Here is a 16,906-nt window from a genome sequence, read left to right as displayed (position 1 = left end):
AGCAACCTAGATGTCCATCAGCAGACAAATGGGTAAGAAAGCTGTGGTACATATACACAATGGAATATTACTCAGCTATTAAAAAGAATGCATTTGAATCAGTCTAATAAGGTGGATGAAACTGGAGCCTATTATACAGAGTGAAGTAAGTCAGAAAAAAAACCCACCAATACAGTATATTAATGCATATATATGAAATTTAGAAGGATGGTAATAATAACCCTATATGCGAGACAGCAAAAGAGACACAGATATAAAGAACAGACTTTTGGACTCTGCGGGAGAAAGCAAGGGTGGGATGATTTGAGAGAATAGCATTGAAACATGTATATTACCATATGTGAAACAGATGACCAGTCCAAGTTCCATGCCTGAAACAGGGCACTCAAAGCCAGTGCATTGGGACAACCCAGAGGGATGGGATGGAGAAGGAGGTGGGAGGGGGTTCGGGATGGGGGACATAAGTACACTCAAGGCTGATTCATGTCAATGTATGGCAAAATCCACCACAATATTGTAAAGTAAATAGCCTCCAACTAAAAAGAAAAAACTGTGTCCTAAAAAATATTTAAATTCTTGTGGAATGATTATGTCTGAGGTATGAGCAGAGATGCTTTCAAAGATTACCCCATGAACTAAAGTTGATAAAATTCTCAAAATTCCATTCATGAAAGGTGCAGTAAAAAGCTGTCTAGCAATGGGAAAATCTCATAAGGGAAATACAAGCTTAAAAAGCATACAGAACAGTATATGCAGCAGCATGATTCCATTTTTCTTTAAAAAAAAATAATAATACATACATGGAAAAGTTCCAAGGGAAAAAACAAAATATTAACACCAGATAATAGCACATACACAATTCTTATTTTCTCCTTTATACTTTTTTGTACTTTCTGAACTTTCTGCAATATGTAGTATCCTTATAACAAAGGGAAAATATTATAAGCTGTCCATACAAAGATTTTTAGACCTAGAAGAAACCCACCTAATCCAAAACACTCAGGCTATGGTCAGAGAAAGCAAAAAAAAAAAAAAAAAAAAACTGCTCAAAGATCACCCAGCAAATTATTCTTGTGACTCCAAGTCTAGAACTCTTTACATGACCCCTGTCTCTCAAGATCTTTGACTGTCTTCCCACAAAAATCAATGTTCTCTTTTTCTTTGAAAGTTTCAAGAAACTTTCAAAGAAACACAGGCATAATTACACTTCCCTCTCTCAACATTCTTCACATTTATTTCCTGTGAGCCAATCAGGAAGGTATTTAGATACATACCGTACAAGCAGAGTTGTTCTGTATTTATTTCTCTAGTTAATCCAAAAACAGATAAGACGAACATAGTCTATTTACAATGCTCCTAAACCACACCCTCTCCACCTTCCCACCTGAATACACTTCATTCACCTGTTTCTCCTGGTCTCCAAAAGATTCTAATCTAAATGGTGTTGGGTGGCAGTTTATCAAAAGCATATGTGTTTGAAAGATGAAGTATTATGGAATAAACTCTGTGCCAAGGATGTTGAACCTGACTCAACACCACCTGAGAAAGCCCTGATCTAAGATTCCTTTGTTTGGGTATTGTGTCAAGTACATGGTGGATTGTTGAGAAGGCGCTGCAGTGGAAACTTTGAGTTGAAAAGTTCTATTGATGGAGCAATGTAAAGTGAAATCCACTTGATATTCTGATAGATGGAATGGCTGAACTGGAAAGAACATGGGCATGTTATCAGATCATAGCAAAGACAGAAGACTGGTAGCTATATGGCAAAAAGCACTACAATACTGTAAAGTCATTAGCCTCCAACTAATAAAAATAAATGGAAAAAAAAAAAGGAACAATTAAAGGACAAGCCCGGGGTACAGTAAGGCAAGGCAATTGAAGAAAGCCGTCGGAGCAAAGGCAGACTCCTAGGAGAGGGAAAATGCACAGGAAGGAGTGACAGGCTGTTCATGCAACATTTGTACGCACGACAGGCGCCGGGGCAGCGCTAACCAGCGTGCCTCTTAACTTCAAAAAGGAGAGCGACAAATGTGACCAGCAGCAGCACCCCTTCCAATGCCAACACAGTTGAGGTCACTAAGGAACATTTCATTGTTTTTTTAATCAGAACATTATGTGTGAAGTCAGTGGCAGGACAAGGGTTGATTGGAACCCCCAGCCAAAGAAATTCAGGTTGGTATACCTATGGAGTGCAGCCCCTCAGACTTCAGGGTGCAGAGAGACCCCTGGGGGTTGTGAAAATGCGGATGCTGGTATGGTAGGTCTAGGGTGGGGCCCAAGATTCTGCATTTTGTACAAGTTCCAAGGAGATGACTCTGATATGCTGGTCTGCAGACCACACTTTGGGTTGCAAAGATGTAATTATCTTCTGAGTAAGAAAAAATAAAAATCAGTAATACTGCAGCTTTCCATAATAACAAGAAAAATGACTATTTATTCAAGTCACACTATGTGCCACTTTGTAAACTGTATCTAACTTAATTCTCCTAACACCTAACAGAGTTTGATGAAGTCTACCTAATGATTATTGAAGCTGATATTCAGGAAATTTAAGTTATTTCCCTACCTTCAAACAGCTGATAACAATACTTTAAATCCAATTTTGTCTAACTTCATTTGTCAATAAGCTACAGCAATGAGATTAACAGAATTATTAGTTTTGTGATCTTGGAAAGCTCCCCAACTTTCTCTAAGTACACTCTTTTTCATCTCTAACATGAAGATAATGACAGAGCTGTGGTTTGGACCAAACCAGGTAGTAGATGAAAAGTATCAATATTTTGAAATCAATAAAGGACCTTACCTAAATAAAGATAAAATTGTTGTAAATAGCTGATCCTTTTTATATGTCTTAATTTCCTTTCCCTCTTTCCCTAGTTCTTAAAATAGTACTGAACATACACCTTTCCTTAAAGTACATATTCTCAAAACTTTTGATCTCAGAATCACTTTATACTCTTACAAATTACTGAGGACCCTAAACAGCCTTCTCAGAAGGTGCACATCCTTCTTTAAAATGACACCAAAATTTTATAGGCTGTAATTTCTCATTTTTGAATGTATTTGTTTTTATTGGAGGATAACTGCTTTACAATATTGTGTTTGTTGCTGTCACACATCAGCATGAATCAGCCACAGGCACACATACGCCCCGTCCCTCCTGAGCCCCTTTCCCATCGAGGCTGTCACAGAGCGCTGAGCTGAGCTCCCCGGGTCACACATCAAACCCCCACCTCCTGTCTACTTTACACGTGGTAATGCACATTCCCATGCTATTCTCTCAGCTCGCCTCACCCCCCTACCCCCACCATGTCCACAGTCTATCCTCCATGTTTGCATCTCCACTACTGCCCTACAAACAGGTTCATCAGTACCATCTTTCTAGCTTCTAGATTCCATATGCATGTATTGATATACAATATTTGTCTTTCTCTTTCTGACTTACTACGCTCGGTATAATAGGCTCTCGGTTCATCCACCTCATTAGGACTGACTCAAATGTGTTCTTTTTTATAGCTGAGTAATATTCCATTTTATATACGTACCACAATTTCTGTATCCGTTCATCTATTGATGGGCTGTAATTTCTTAAAGGAAAAATGCAACCTCAAACTTGAAACAATATTAATTAACTGTTACATTAAAACCCATTATTCTTTCTTGTACGTTGATTAGAACTTATACCCATACATATTTTTGTAAATCTATTCATTGGTCCTTTGGAAAATATTGGTCCACTGAGCTATGTATTCTTCCAAACATTGACACATATCATTACAGCCTATGAAAAAAGTCATATCCCTTATTATCTCCATCGAGTTCATCAGAAAAATCTTTAAGGACTGGGATGCTGTCAAACTTACAATGGCAGAATCAAATTCTCCAAAATTTCAATTTTTACCTAAAAGGTTGGATTTTATTACAGGTAGCAGGTACCTTACTTTGTTTCCCTGGAAGTGACAAGCTGACACTATTCGTTTTTGAGAAAATGTGGGCCAAATACCCAAGTCTGAATAACCAGTTTGTCAGCTGCTCTTTCAAATAAAAATGATATCTCCCTCCCGCCAAAAAAAGGCAGCTGGTTCAGCTCACAACTCAAATAACAACACGACTGCTTTTCCTCCAGAAACAACAATACTTCAGTCTGCAGCAGATGTGCTAATGGCAGACTTCCAATTGTGTCACATGGAATACTAACAAGGCAGGTAATTTAGGTTGATATAATGAAATCTGCTCTATCGAGGACATTTTTACTGCTTCAGTACATGAAACTGGCTTTTCTGGTTTCAATTGCAAATGCAGGAGGACATTTATAGTTGGTACCACCGCCCCCAATTCCACTGAGGTGCAAGCAGTTTTCATGCTTGGTCGCTCAGTCGCCTCCGACTCTCTGCAACCCCATGGACTGTAGCCTGCCAGGCTCCTCTGTCCATGGGAATTCTCCGGACAATAGTACTTGGGTTGCCAAGCCCTCCTCCAGAGGATCTTCCCGACCCAGGGATCAAACCCAGGTCTCCCACATCGCAAGCAGATTTTTTACCATTTGAGCCACCAGGGAAGCCCAAATAATGTCTATCATTGTTCCAATGGTTTAGACACATAGTCCCTCTGAAAGGCTCTCAGGGGCCCCTCAGAGATCTACAGACCACACTTTGAGAACTGCTGCTTGAAAAATTTTGGCTGAAACTCTGCTACCTGTGTTGCCTTTTGCCTTGAAATATATTTATCCAAAATCACTTACAGGTAACCTGGAATAATATGAAACTATTTGGGGAAAAAAAGTCTCATAATGATGGTTAAATTTATTTTATTGTACCACAGCATCATTTAAAAAACTGTTGAGTTTTTTCAGTTCTCCCTCTCTCTTCAGAGAGACAAAAGGCTCCAGATGCTTGTTAATGCCAAAAAGTGTATCAAAGGAAGATACCGGCTCTGAGAACAAGTTACTTTCTGAGGACTACTTCCTGAAAACCAAGATAGAAAGATCTTTAAAGGACTCAAACCACAGCGGTAGGATATTTGCACCTAAATCTATGTCAAGTTCTAAGAAATGGTGAGAAATGACTGACCCACAAATGAGATATGCTAGCGAAAATTCACTCACCCCAAAATGACCACCATGACTCTATTTTCCTGTTCTAGTGCATCTAAAGATGTACCAAGAAGGAAATTCAAATTAAGAAGAGGAAAGTCACTTTCCCCAAAATTGGTATACATTGGAAGCTCACATGATTATTGACTTCCCACTGATAAGAGGAAAATGAATGGGGGAGAGAGGGTGTGTCATTAGTCCAGAATAAAAATCTGTAGTTAAACATCCTTTGAGTTATAGTCCTCTACTCACAAATGATGTGACTTTTGCCTGTAAATTTAACCCACTGTTTCTATAAGTGGAGTAAATGAACCAACTATATCTGAATAAATTGAGGTACTTGTATAAAAGATTTCTTGGGTCCCTTCCTATCTTAATCTGCTCAAATTGCTAAAACAAAGTACCACCGATTGGGTGCCTTAAGTAACAGAAATGTACTTCTCGCAGCTGTAGAGGCTCAGAAGTCCACGATTAAGGAACTGACAGATGTGTTTCCTGGTGGGGCTACTTTCCTGGCTTGTAGATGGCTGCCTTCTCACTGTCTTCACACCGTCTTTCCTCTACAGATGGGCATGTTTGCTCAGATCTCCTCTCTCTCCCTCTTTTAACAAGGACACGAATCCCATCATCAGAGATTCATCCTCACGACCTCATGTAAATCTAATTCCCTCTGAAAGGCCCCAGTTCCATAAACACACGTGGCTGGGTGGGCACTTCAACATATGAATTTGGATGAGACAAAAGCCTTCACTCCACAACAATTTCGTATCTTCTAAATCACAATGTCTGGGATTGGAGCCCAGGAGTCTATGGTCCTAACACCTCCCGGCTGGAACCTATGCACCCTAATGAAGAACTCATTCACTTCTGCAAGCCTCAGTTTCCCTTATCTGTAACCATACTTTCCTATTTCAGAGGGGCTGATATGACAAGGGTCAATTAAAAAGAAATGAGAAAATGCTTCTGAAAGTGCAAGGTGCTATATGAACATAATCATCTGAACTTTTACCACCTACTCTTCCACCAAACATTATTCCCAAAGCGGGAAGATAAAATGAAAAGTACTATTGATGCTATCTTAATTCTTGTCATCAAATCTGAAATAACTAAAATACCCAGGAAACAGAATGTTCTAGTTAAAATTTATCAGAACATTCTGGTCATTCTTTTGAAAAGCTCTTTTAAATATATTATTATAAAATATGGAGAAGATTTATACAGTCAGCAAAAACAAGACCGGGAGCTGACGGTGACTCAGATCATGAACTCCTTATTGCCAAATTCAGACTTAAATTGAAGAAACTAGGGAAAACCATTAGACCATTCAGGTATGACCTAAGTCAAATTCCTTATGATTATACAGTGGAAGTGACAAATAGAATCAAGGGGTAGATCTGATAGAAGAACCATGGATGGAGGTTCATGACACTGTACAGGAGGCAGGGATCAAGACCATCCCCAAGGAAAAGAAAGGAAAAAAAGCAAAATGGTTGTCTGAGGAGGCCTTACAAATAGCTGTGAGAAGAAGAGAAGCGAAAGACAAAGGAGAAAAGGAAAGATACACCCATTTGAATGCAGAGTTCCAAAGAATAGCCAGGAGAGATAAGAAAGCCTTCCACAGTGATCAGTGCAAAGAAATAGTGGAAAACAATAGAATGGGAAAGACTAGAGATCTCTTCAAGAAAATTAGAGATACCAAGGGAACATTTCCTGCAAAGATGGGCTCAATAAAGGACAGAAATGGTATGGACCTAACAGAAGCAGAAGATATTAAGAAGAGGTGGCAAGAATACATAGAAGAACTGTACAAAAAAGATCTTCATGACCCAGATAATCACGATGGTATGATCACTCACCTAGAGCCAGATATTCTGGAATGCAAAGTCAAGTGAGCCTTAGGAAGCATCATTACAAACAAAGCTAGTAGAGGTGATGGAATTCCAGTTGAGCTATTTCAAATCCTGAAAGATGATGCTGTGAAAGTGCTGCACTCAATATGCCAGCAAATTGGAAAACTCAGCAGTGGCCACAGGACTGGAAAAGGTCAGTTTTCATTCCAGTCCCAAAGGAAGGCAATGCCAAAGAATGCTCTAAATACCACACAATTGGACTCATCTCACACGCTAGTAAAGTAATGCTCAAAATTCTCCAAGCCACGCTTCAACAGTACATGAACCGTGAACGTCCTGATGTTAAAGCTGGATTTAGAAAAGGCAGAGGAACCAGAGATCAAATTGCCAACATCCGTTGGATCATCTAAAAACCAAGAGAGTTCCAGAAAAACATCTATTTCTGCTTTATTGACTATGCCAAAGTCTTTGACTGTGGGGATCACAATAAAGTGTGGAAAATTCTTCAAGAGATGGGAATACCAGACCATCCTGACCTGCCTCTTGAGAAATCTGGATGCGGGTCAGGAAGCAGGTTGTAAATGGACATGGAACAACAGACTGGTTCCAAATAGAAAAAGGAGTATGTCAAGGCTATATATTGTCACCCTGCTTATTTAACTTAAATGCAGAGTACATCATGAGAAACGCTGGGCTGGATGAAGCACAAGCTGGAATCAAGATTGCTGGGAAAAATATCAATAACCTCAGATAAGCAGATGACACCACCCTTATGGCAGAAAGAGAAGAAGAACTAAATAGATTCTTGATGAAAGTGAAAGAGGAGAGTGAAAAAGTTGGCTTAAAGCTCAACATTCAGAAAACTAAGATCATGGCATCTGGTCCCATCAGTTCATGGCAAATAGAAGGGGAAACAGTGGAAACAGTGGCTGACTTTATTTTTTTGGACTCCAAAATCACTGCAGATGGTGACTGCAGTTATGAAATTAAAAGATGCTTACTCTTTGGAAGAAAAGTTATGACCAACCTAGACAGCATATTAAAAAGGAAAGATATTACTTTGCCAACAAAGATCCATCTAGTCAAAGCTATGGTTTTTCCAGTAGTCATGTATGGAAGTGAGAGTTGGACCATAAAGAAAGCTGAGCGCCGAAGAATTGATGCTTTTGAACTGTGGTGTTGGAGAAGACTCTTGAGAGTGCCTTGCACTCCAAGGAGATCCAACCAGTCCATCCTAAAGGAGATCAGTCCTGAATATTTACTGGAAGGACTGATGTTGAAGCTGAAACTCCAATACTTTGGCTACCTGATGCAAAGAACTGACTCACTGGAAAAGACCCTGATGCTGGGAAAGATTGAGGGCAGGAGGAGAAGGGGACGACAGAGGATGAGATAGTTGGATGGCATCACCGACTCAATGGATATGAGTTCGAGTAAACCCCGGGAGTTGGTGATGGACAGGGAGGCATGGGGTGCTGCAGTCCATCGGGTTGCAGAGTCAGACCCGTCTGAGCAAATGAACTGAACTGATACTTTCTTTCCTTGGTAAATACATAACTTACCTCTTGTTTGATGTCAAAGGGTTTTCATACTGGGTCAGCCTTCTGAATATCAGTTCTTGTTGCACAGAGCTTAGACTAACAAGGGTAATCTATGTTCTGCTTGGTGTCATTTGCTAAAAGGTTTCTGTTTATTTTTTGTTGTTTGGGGTATATTTCATGGTTGATGGAGGCATGTTTATGTTAACCACAGCAGATCTCTAATTACAAGTTGTATTTCAAAAGGTTTTTGTCCCTAAGTTGTTTGAACGTTGAAGTGGCTTTCCCCCTTCCCTCCACTCCAAAAAGCCATGAATCATGATTAAGTTCTTTGGCTTCTCTAAAATGTCCATTATATAGATGAAATACATTTTCTATGTCTTAACAGTGACACAGATAGTTGCCAATGAAATTTATCAGACTCAAAAACAAAACTGAATTTAAAACTACTTTCATTTGCCTTTAATACTTAAATCTGAGAAGAAGAAGAAAAAAAAAAAGAATTACCTAGAGGAAGATAAGAAGCTGATTTTAAAAAATCCATAAATATTATAAAAAGGTTATTGGTCCCCAGTTCTTTACTATAGAAAATGCATGAGGTCTCTCAATATGGTTCCAGAGAGTCTTTCAGAGTCATGATTAGGATATGATGTGGCAGGAGATGGCAAAACTGAGAGCCTAGAGGTAGCGAAAAAGTGGAGGGAATAGACTGGAAAAACACAGAAAGGCTGAAAGGGCACCCGTGTGTCCCTAAGAGGCCACATGAAGTAGCAACAGCTGAAATATCAATGGTGAGAGGGAGGGAAGACTAGAATCTGACTCAAACCAGAAGGAAAGGAAGTCATAGAAAGCAATGCTGAAGATAACAGATCCCTAAAAGAATCACATAAAAAATGGAATTTGGGATGTGACAGCAAAGTCACAGAAGAGGCCTTGGCATAAGCAAAGGAGATTCATTTGTACCTGAGGGATGACCTTACCCGTGCCCACGGGAGCACCATACCTGGGCTGTTTCTTTCTAATGGCATGGCCAGTGGCTAGATCTTGATTCTGAATCCAAGTTATCATGAAGGCCCTCTGGCCTCTTAGGTATGCTAACCCTAGTTGGGAACTTTTGTTTGTCGTTCATTCACTGCCTCTTTTATCTCACTAAGCGCTAAGTAAATGACATTCCCATTTTGATCCTATCCCTGAATTGATACAAGTGTCATCTCTATTGCACGCTTAGTCACTCAGTCTGGAGAAGGCAATGGCACCCCACTCCAGTACTCTTGCCTGGAAAATCCCATGGATGGAGGAGCCTGCTGGGCTGCAGTCCATGGGGTCGCTAAGAGTCGGACAGGACTGAGCGACTTCACTTTCACTTTTCACTTTCATGCATTGGAGAAGGAAATGGCAACCCATTCCAGTGTTCTTGCCTGGAGAATCCCAGGGACGGGGGAGCCTGGTGGGCTGCCGTCTATGGGGTCGCACAGAGTCGGACACAACTGAAGTGACTTAGCAGCAGCAGTCACTCAGTCGTGTCTGACTCTTTGTAACCCCACAGACTGCAGCCCGCCAGGCTCCTCTGTCCATGAGATTCTCTGGGCAAGAATACTGGAGTGGGTAGTTATTTCCTTCTCCAGGGGATGTTTCCAACCCAGAGATCAAACCCAGGTCTCCTGTATTGCAGGCAGACTGTTCACCATCTGAGCCACCAAGGAAGCCCAATCAGTGCATTTGTATTTGGATTCCTGACTTTCAATCGACTATATGAGTATATAGTTGTGTATTCAGTCTTCCTAGCTTACCCTCTTCCAAGTCAACGTGTTACTCAGTCTAAGTAAAAACGTACTGCATTCATTCAACCAAAAGCAGACACTGACAGTGAGGTACCGTAGGCCCAGCAGTAAACACAACAGTCTTGCTGAGTTCCTAGAAACCCTGAGTACATTTTATTAGAACATGTGAAACAAAACACCATAAAGGGAAAACAGGACACATTTCTAGACCCTAAGATGTGCTTGTCATTTTTGAAATAAAATGCTCAACGATGGCTGGGCAGATATAAAATTTTACAAACCAAAAAGCAATGTCAATTTCAAGTTGGATTAACAGCAGAGCTCTATCTTGAGTATTCTCCAGGTGGTAGTCTGGAAAGAAGATGCTGTGTTACAAGAAGGGAGAGAGAAGCTAACGGAATTAATAACTTTCACACTAAAATTTCTGATCAACAAGGGCAACTTCTGCCACTTACAAAGAACTCTTTCATCAAAAGGTGAAAGTTGCCTTCACGCACCACCACCCACACACAAGGCCACCTACGCGCACACACAGGTATATGTATTCATAAGGACAGCAAGAGGTCACAAACACAACATGATGTTGTGGAAGAGTGAACTGAAGAATGGAAAAGTGTATTGCAATGTGGTTGAAAACCCTGCCAGGGAACAGGAAAGCTATTTCAAATTAATGTCCAGGAACAACCTTAGTGGAAGCAGACATTTCAGTTCAGAACTTAATGTGGGACCTGAAAAAGCATTCCGATCTAACGTATCTACTGAAGCATATATTTGTTTGACCTCCTGGAGTTTCCACCAGCCTGGCTCAGTGCCTAGGCATGAGTACATCCACAGACCAGGGCCAACGTCTCCAGAGCAGAGCCTGTGGTCTGCTTAGGGGTCATATGTGGAGAAGCCAGGGCAGGACTGTGCCTTCTGCGTCCACTCCCCCTTCCCTCCACCATTCAAGTGTATCTGAAGCACTTTCAGAAAAAATGAGACAGTCCCGTGGCCCCTGCTTATCTCTCCGGAAGGTAACTCTTGTGTTAATCCTGCTAGATGAAAACCGAAGACACCCTCAGTGGTTGGGCTCTCGTAATCCCAACTTCAGATGCAATTAGTCAACCTATTTCTTCAGCTTTATGAAAACAGTGCAGATGTTCCACTTGCTGTAATTGCAGCTTCTCTCTAGAAGACATGCCCCAGAGCTCTTGGGTGACAACTGTCAAGCTCCTTTTGGAGACTTTTCCCGTTAGAAGTGCATCACTTGGGAAAGTCTAGAGGAAGAAGAATACGGAAGCACAGAAGGGAAAGAATGGATGCGTGCATCCACGTCTGCCAAGTCACTTCAGTCGTGTCTGTCTCTCTGCGACTCTAAGAACTGTAGCCCTCCAGGCTCTTCTGTCTGTGGGATTTCCCAGGCAAGAATACTAGAGTGGGTTGCCATATGCCCTCCTCCAGGGGATCTTCCCGACCCAGCAATCAGACACCCATCTCCTGCACTGGCAGGGGGATTCTTTACCACTCAGTCACCGGGGTTTCATTTTCACCTGAAACCATTAATTAAGAGTTTCAAAAACACAGCAGAGAGTTTGGGTATATATTAATGGCCCATTGTATTTCCTCAAAAGACATGAAGTAAGAATTCTTTTCATTTCAACATGTGTTACAGCAAAAGACCCCACCTAATGGTGTTAAACATTCTCATGATTGTCCTACTTGTAGCAATATTAAAGAAATTTCCATGTCAAAGCCCAGAGTTGTATCAACAGAGTAAAACGAAATGCTATTTAACCAGCTGACGGCAGGTGTCAAAGACTGAAATTCATGCTCCAAAGGTAGATCTCTGCTGATACCTACTGTGGATTTATAGGTAAATGAATAGGAAAGATTTTAAAACTGAATTTAGCAACTGGCAAATTTAGCAAACTTTTAAGACTGCAGGTAGAAGTGATTTCACATGGGAGTTACATACAGATTCAAGGTACAATTATTGAATGCCTGAGCCAAACTGCAAAATATTAAGTAACAGTGTTGCAAAAGCTAAGGTTTCCCTCTGACAGAAACAAAAATGGTGACTCAAAAGACTAAGTTCTCCTAAGTATCAGGTGTTCTTAAACAGTGAGATATGATGCAAAATATATCTTGAGATACAAACATTTATGTGGTTTGAGACACTTACTCTTTGAATCTTAGGCTTATTTTTAAGTACTAATTATATGACACCATCTCTTTAGGAAAGTTCGTTCCTCAAAGCACTGTATCATTTCCATGACACCCAAAACACAGTGAAAAAGGAAAGTTTATGAAAGGAAAGATTTCAAATATCAGAAAAGATGTCCTCCACACTGCATTGTCCAATCATAAAACCTTAAGTGACAATATAGTTTAAGGTGCACTTTACATGGAAATGGCACTTCCACATAATACAATAAAATGATTACATCTCCTTGTGGTTTTCAAATTTACTTCCCCACATACATTATTCCACCAGACCCTCACAATAACTCTATGTGATGCACACGGAGATGATGTCCTCATTTTAACATTGAAGAAACTGAGGTTTGGGGAAAGTTATAGGAGGCCCCAGCAATTAATAAAGGCCACGAAAGCAAGAACCCAGGATTCTGGGTCCAGTACTTCCTGCCATAGATGTGGAAGGGAAAACCACCCCCACATTTCCTGAAATCGATTGTGGATCCTGCAACTGTACCAACGAAATGGCAGAGGACGAATGGGTACTTTTGGAAGAATGGACGACGAATCATAAACACTTCTTCACATTCACGTAACATGAATATTGATGGAGTTTCTGAACAGCTGCAAGGAAATGCCTAAGCAGAGCCAAGAGAAAAAGTACTTTCTAAAGTTCCTGATACAACTTAAAGAACTCTATTACATCTTTCAAGTGGAATCGGTTAATACAAAGAAAGGATATCCCCAAAGAGGTAAAAAATAACATTAAAATTTTAAATTAAAAAAAAAATAAGAAAAACCTTGTCGATCATCCTAAAACCGACAACTTTCAGGTTGGTCATTTTTCCCCAGGAACGACCTTGTACTCTCTGGGGGAAAGCGGTGGGATTTCTAAAGATCACAATTTTTAACAGCCTGGTTTCATAAACAGGTTCCTTCGGAGCATCAGTAATACCAGCGAGAGTGGGCTATTTCCCCGAGAGGAAGAGAAGGCTCGGGGGTGATGAGCACGCATAAAAACCCGCAGAGGAGAGCCAAAAGGCGACGAAGAGCGGCACACAGCTGTCTCTCTCCGGGCCGCGGGTGCTGACCGCACGCTCGCAGCGCAGGAGCGGGCGCCGCCCTCCCCGCCCTCCCGCGCGCTGGGCCACGGGGACCTACCAGCGAGAGCACTTTATAGGTGTTGGGGTCCTTGGCCGGCCGGGCGCGCGCCGCCTTCTCCAGCGGCTCCTCCCCCAGGTCCATGGGGGCCAGCAGCGACGCGGCCGCCTGCGGCTCCCCGGACGCTTCGGCGGCGCGGCCCGAGCCCGGGTCGCGGCCGTTCCCCGCCAGGCCCTCCCGGGGGCCGCGCCCGCCCTCGCCGCCGCGGCTCCCGCCCCCCGCGCAGCCGTCCCGCTCCATCGTGGCCCCGGGCGCTCGGGCCCCGCCGCCCCGCCGCGCCTTTAATAGGCTCCGCGCCGGCCCCGCCCCGGCCCGCCCGCCGCGGCGCCCGCCCCTCGCCGCCAGACCCTTGGCTGGGCGCCCGCCGCCCGGCGCTGCGAGTGAGGGGAAAGCAACTCAACGCCCCGGATTATTTGGCTTCCTGTCTGATTTCGGGCACTCAGCGTGTCGGTTATTTTGGGTCCTTCACGTGGGCGTGTCTTTAACCTCCCCCTCCAAGCCTTGCCTACCTCGCGCCTCGGGCACCGTCCGAACACTTGCAGGAATCGCCCTGCGTGGCCTCGCGGCGCGGGCTGGTCTGGAACTGCAGCGTGTGGTCTGCAGAGGGCATGAGATCATGGGGCCCCAAAATAGAGCGGGTGGACCGGGAGGATGCGGCCGCCTGTGCGGCTTCTCAAAGGCGGGAGAGTGGAGTCGGGATGGACCTCTCTGTTTCTGGATGGACAAGCAGAGAGGCTATAGGGTACAGCGCGGGGGTGGGAAGCGACCCTTCTTTTTCTCCTACGTAGAAACAGACAAGAAGTCCCTGAATACTTCACGCTGCTCAGGACTATCCAACCTTAAAACACCTGATTTTACAAATGCAACAACATATATGAGGTTTAATTTTCTGGGATTTTCGGTGTTGGGGGTGGGGCTGCTGCTGTTGTGAAATATTTATTAGTGACTTTCTACATCGAAAGCTTCGAAGTGTCGGAGCTGCGCTATCATGAGGTTGCTGCTGCTACCGAAACATTTAACATCTGAAATACTTTGATACTTTGTTTCAAACTAGGACAGGAGCTGTAGGCTGTAATTCTTGGTGGATTTTTATTCACCTTTGATTGTACAGCTTTTATACTTCCTTGCTCATCAGTTAGGAAGACCACACATGTGCAGTCACGAGTGACTTTCAATACCGGAGCTGACGTTAGTGAACAGGGAAAGTTATACAATCCAATATCGATTAATTTTTCAATTCATTTTGATTTCAGGAATATATACAAATATATTTTTTAATAAGAATGTATGCCTACGATATAAAGTGTTTGTTGTCCCCTTTAAAATAATTACCTTGGGACGCTTTCCATTTAGGTCCGTTGATTCATTCACTCATTCAATAATGAATCCTTCAGTTCAGTCTCTTGGCTTTCAACAGTGCTAATGGCCTCCAACAAGATCAAAGATGAACAAAAGTAGATCTTTCCCAAGCGGCTCCCAGTCTGATCAAAGAGGAGAGAGGGCAGTAAACAAAAAACTAAAGCCCAAATCATAGATGCATAATAGAAACACACATAGGATATTATGACAGCTCAGTGGAAAGGGTAATGGACATCTGGAAGAAGTAAAGGCCTCAGAACATGATTGAGCCTTTTTTCCCCTTAATTACCTTTGAGTCAGCTTACAAACCAAACCACCCAAGAGAAACAGGTTTCACTATTACATGGTCACACATATTTTTCACCCCAAACTTGGCTCTAAATTTTCCTTTGAGTGTTCCCAAAAGTCAGATTCAAGGACAAAGATTTACACCATGAAGACTGGTCAAATGAGTGTCAGATCTTCTAAAAGCACCGCAACAGAAACATTCCCAATGGCTTTGAACTTGGGAAAGCAAATCAAGTAGGTGTATTGTCTGCATCCCGAGGCAACAAGTCATTTTAAAGAGTTGGCCCATTGGTGGAGGGGGCTGCATGGTCATGGACTCAAACATCCAGGATCAGCAGGAACATAAAAGAGTGAGGCAGAGAGTGAATGTGAGTTTGTGCCCTGTCAAAGGTAGTGGCATTTACTCAGCAGGCTGGTGTGCCCACTGTGGCCAGATAGTCAGATTTTTTCAGGAGAAACAGGAAATTTAGATGTTTATGTGAATTCTCCAGATTGCAAAATTTTGTCTATGAAATTCAGGAAAACAATTTCTTTAAACCACTTTCAAGGCCAAACAAAACGTAACACATCTGCAGGGTGGGCCTGGCACACAGGCCACCAGGATGTGGCCTTTGCCTTATGCTCAGGCCTCGCCTCATGCTAACTGGGACTTTTATGGGTAACTATAAAAAATCCAATTGAAGCTCTAAAATCAGAATAAAACTGGATTGAGAAGGCCACTCATGTTGTTTAGCTACAAACTGAGTGATAGACAAGTTTAGCCTCCATCTTTTTTATATTCAACATGATCTGAGGGATAGCCTCACACACCAAAGTGCAATAAGGTCAAGACACGTAAAACTGCAACAAAACATCTCCAGTTAGTGTAAAAGTGAACAAGCAATATGTCATCCTTAGTCCTAAGCCGTTCTGCCTTGAATGAAGACTGTAATCTAGGATGGCAGTAAGGATGAGAGGGTAAGATATGGTGATTCCTCAGGTTGTACTGTACAAAAATATGTGAACACTCCACACGCCCAAAGTACAATAAGGTCAAAAGACATAAAGATGTAACAACTTCTCCAGTTAGTGGAGAAATCAATGGTGGGCAAAGGTCGGCAATGTGTTGTCCGTAGTCCTAAACCATTCTGCCTTGAATGACTGAGGATTCTAGTCTAGGATGGCAGTAAAGATGAGAGGGTAAGATCTGATGATTCCTTAGGTTGTATTGTACAAAAATATGTGAACACTCCCCTGGGTGCCTGGAACTCTGGGATGTTAGTAAGACCAGAACACCAAGTGCAACCAACTTGCTGTGTTTGGAACTAAGGCTTCTCGAAGTTGAGAAACAACTTTTCTCAGTTTTTTAAAAATGAAATATACAATAGAGTAATTATTTTAGCAGCTGCTCCAAAGCTTCTCCAGCTGAAATCCCTCCAGTTCCCCAGTGAAACACAGAAGACATCTAGGCCAGTCGAAAATGAAAAAAAAACCACAAGTCTCTTTCATCTTTATGAGATGTAGAAAAAAATTTTTTCCATGACATTAATTCATTTTTAAAGCTTTGTGTGACATCCTGGTTTCTCTTCCTTTTTTGTAAACGTGAAAATATTCCCCCTGGAAGAAGCTTGGATAACAACATGACCTTGTAGAGTATAAGAACTCTCTGTGCCTTGGTTTCCT

At 42.2% G+C, this 16,906-nt stretch overlaps 1 protein-coding gene across 1 annotated transcript in view; it reads right to left on the bottom strand.

Moving 5' to 3' along the window:
* The window catches only part of ENPP1 (ectonucleotide pyrophosphatase/phosphodiesterase 1), a 71,575-nt gene extending 57,726 nt beyond the window's left edge, over positions 1–13,849 (bottom strand). Inside the window, exon 1 of the mRNA XM_043457073.1 lies at positions 13,598–13,849. Coding sequence (XP_043313008.1) covers positions 13,598–13,837 — 240 coding nt within the window. The 5' untranslated portion in view covers positions 13,838–13,849. The remainder of the gene's footprint in view (positions 1–13,597) is intronic.
* Positions 13,850–16,906: the final 3,057 nt, after the last annotated feature.

The sequence above is a fragment of the Cervus canadensis genome, chromosome 33, assembly GCF_019320065.1.
Source record: "Cervus canadensis isolate Bull #8, Minnesota chromosome 33, ASM1932006v1, whole genome shotgun sequence".
NCBI lineage: Eukaryota > Metazoa > Chordata > Mammalia > Artiodactyla > Cervidae > Cervus > Cervus canadensis.
This window is presented reverse-complemented; position numbering and strand designations above follow the sequence as displayed.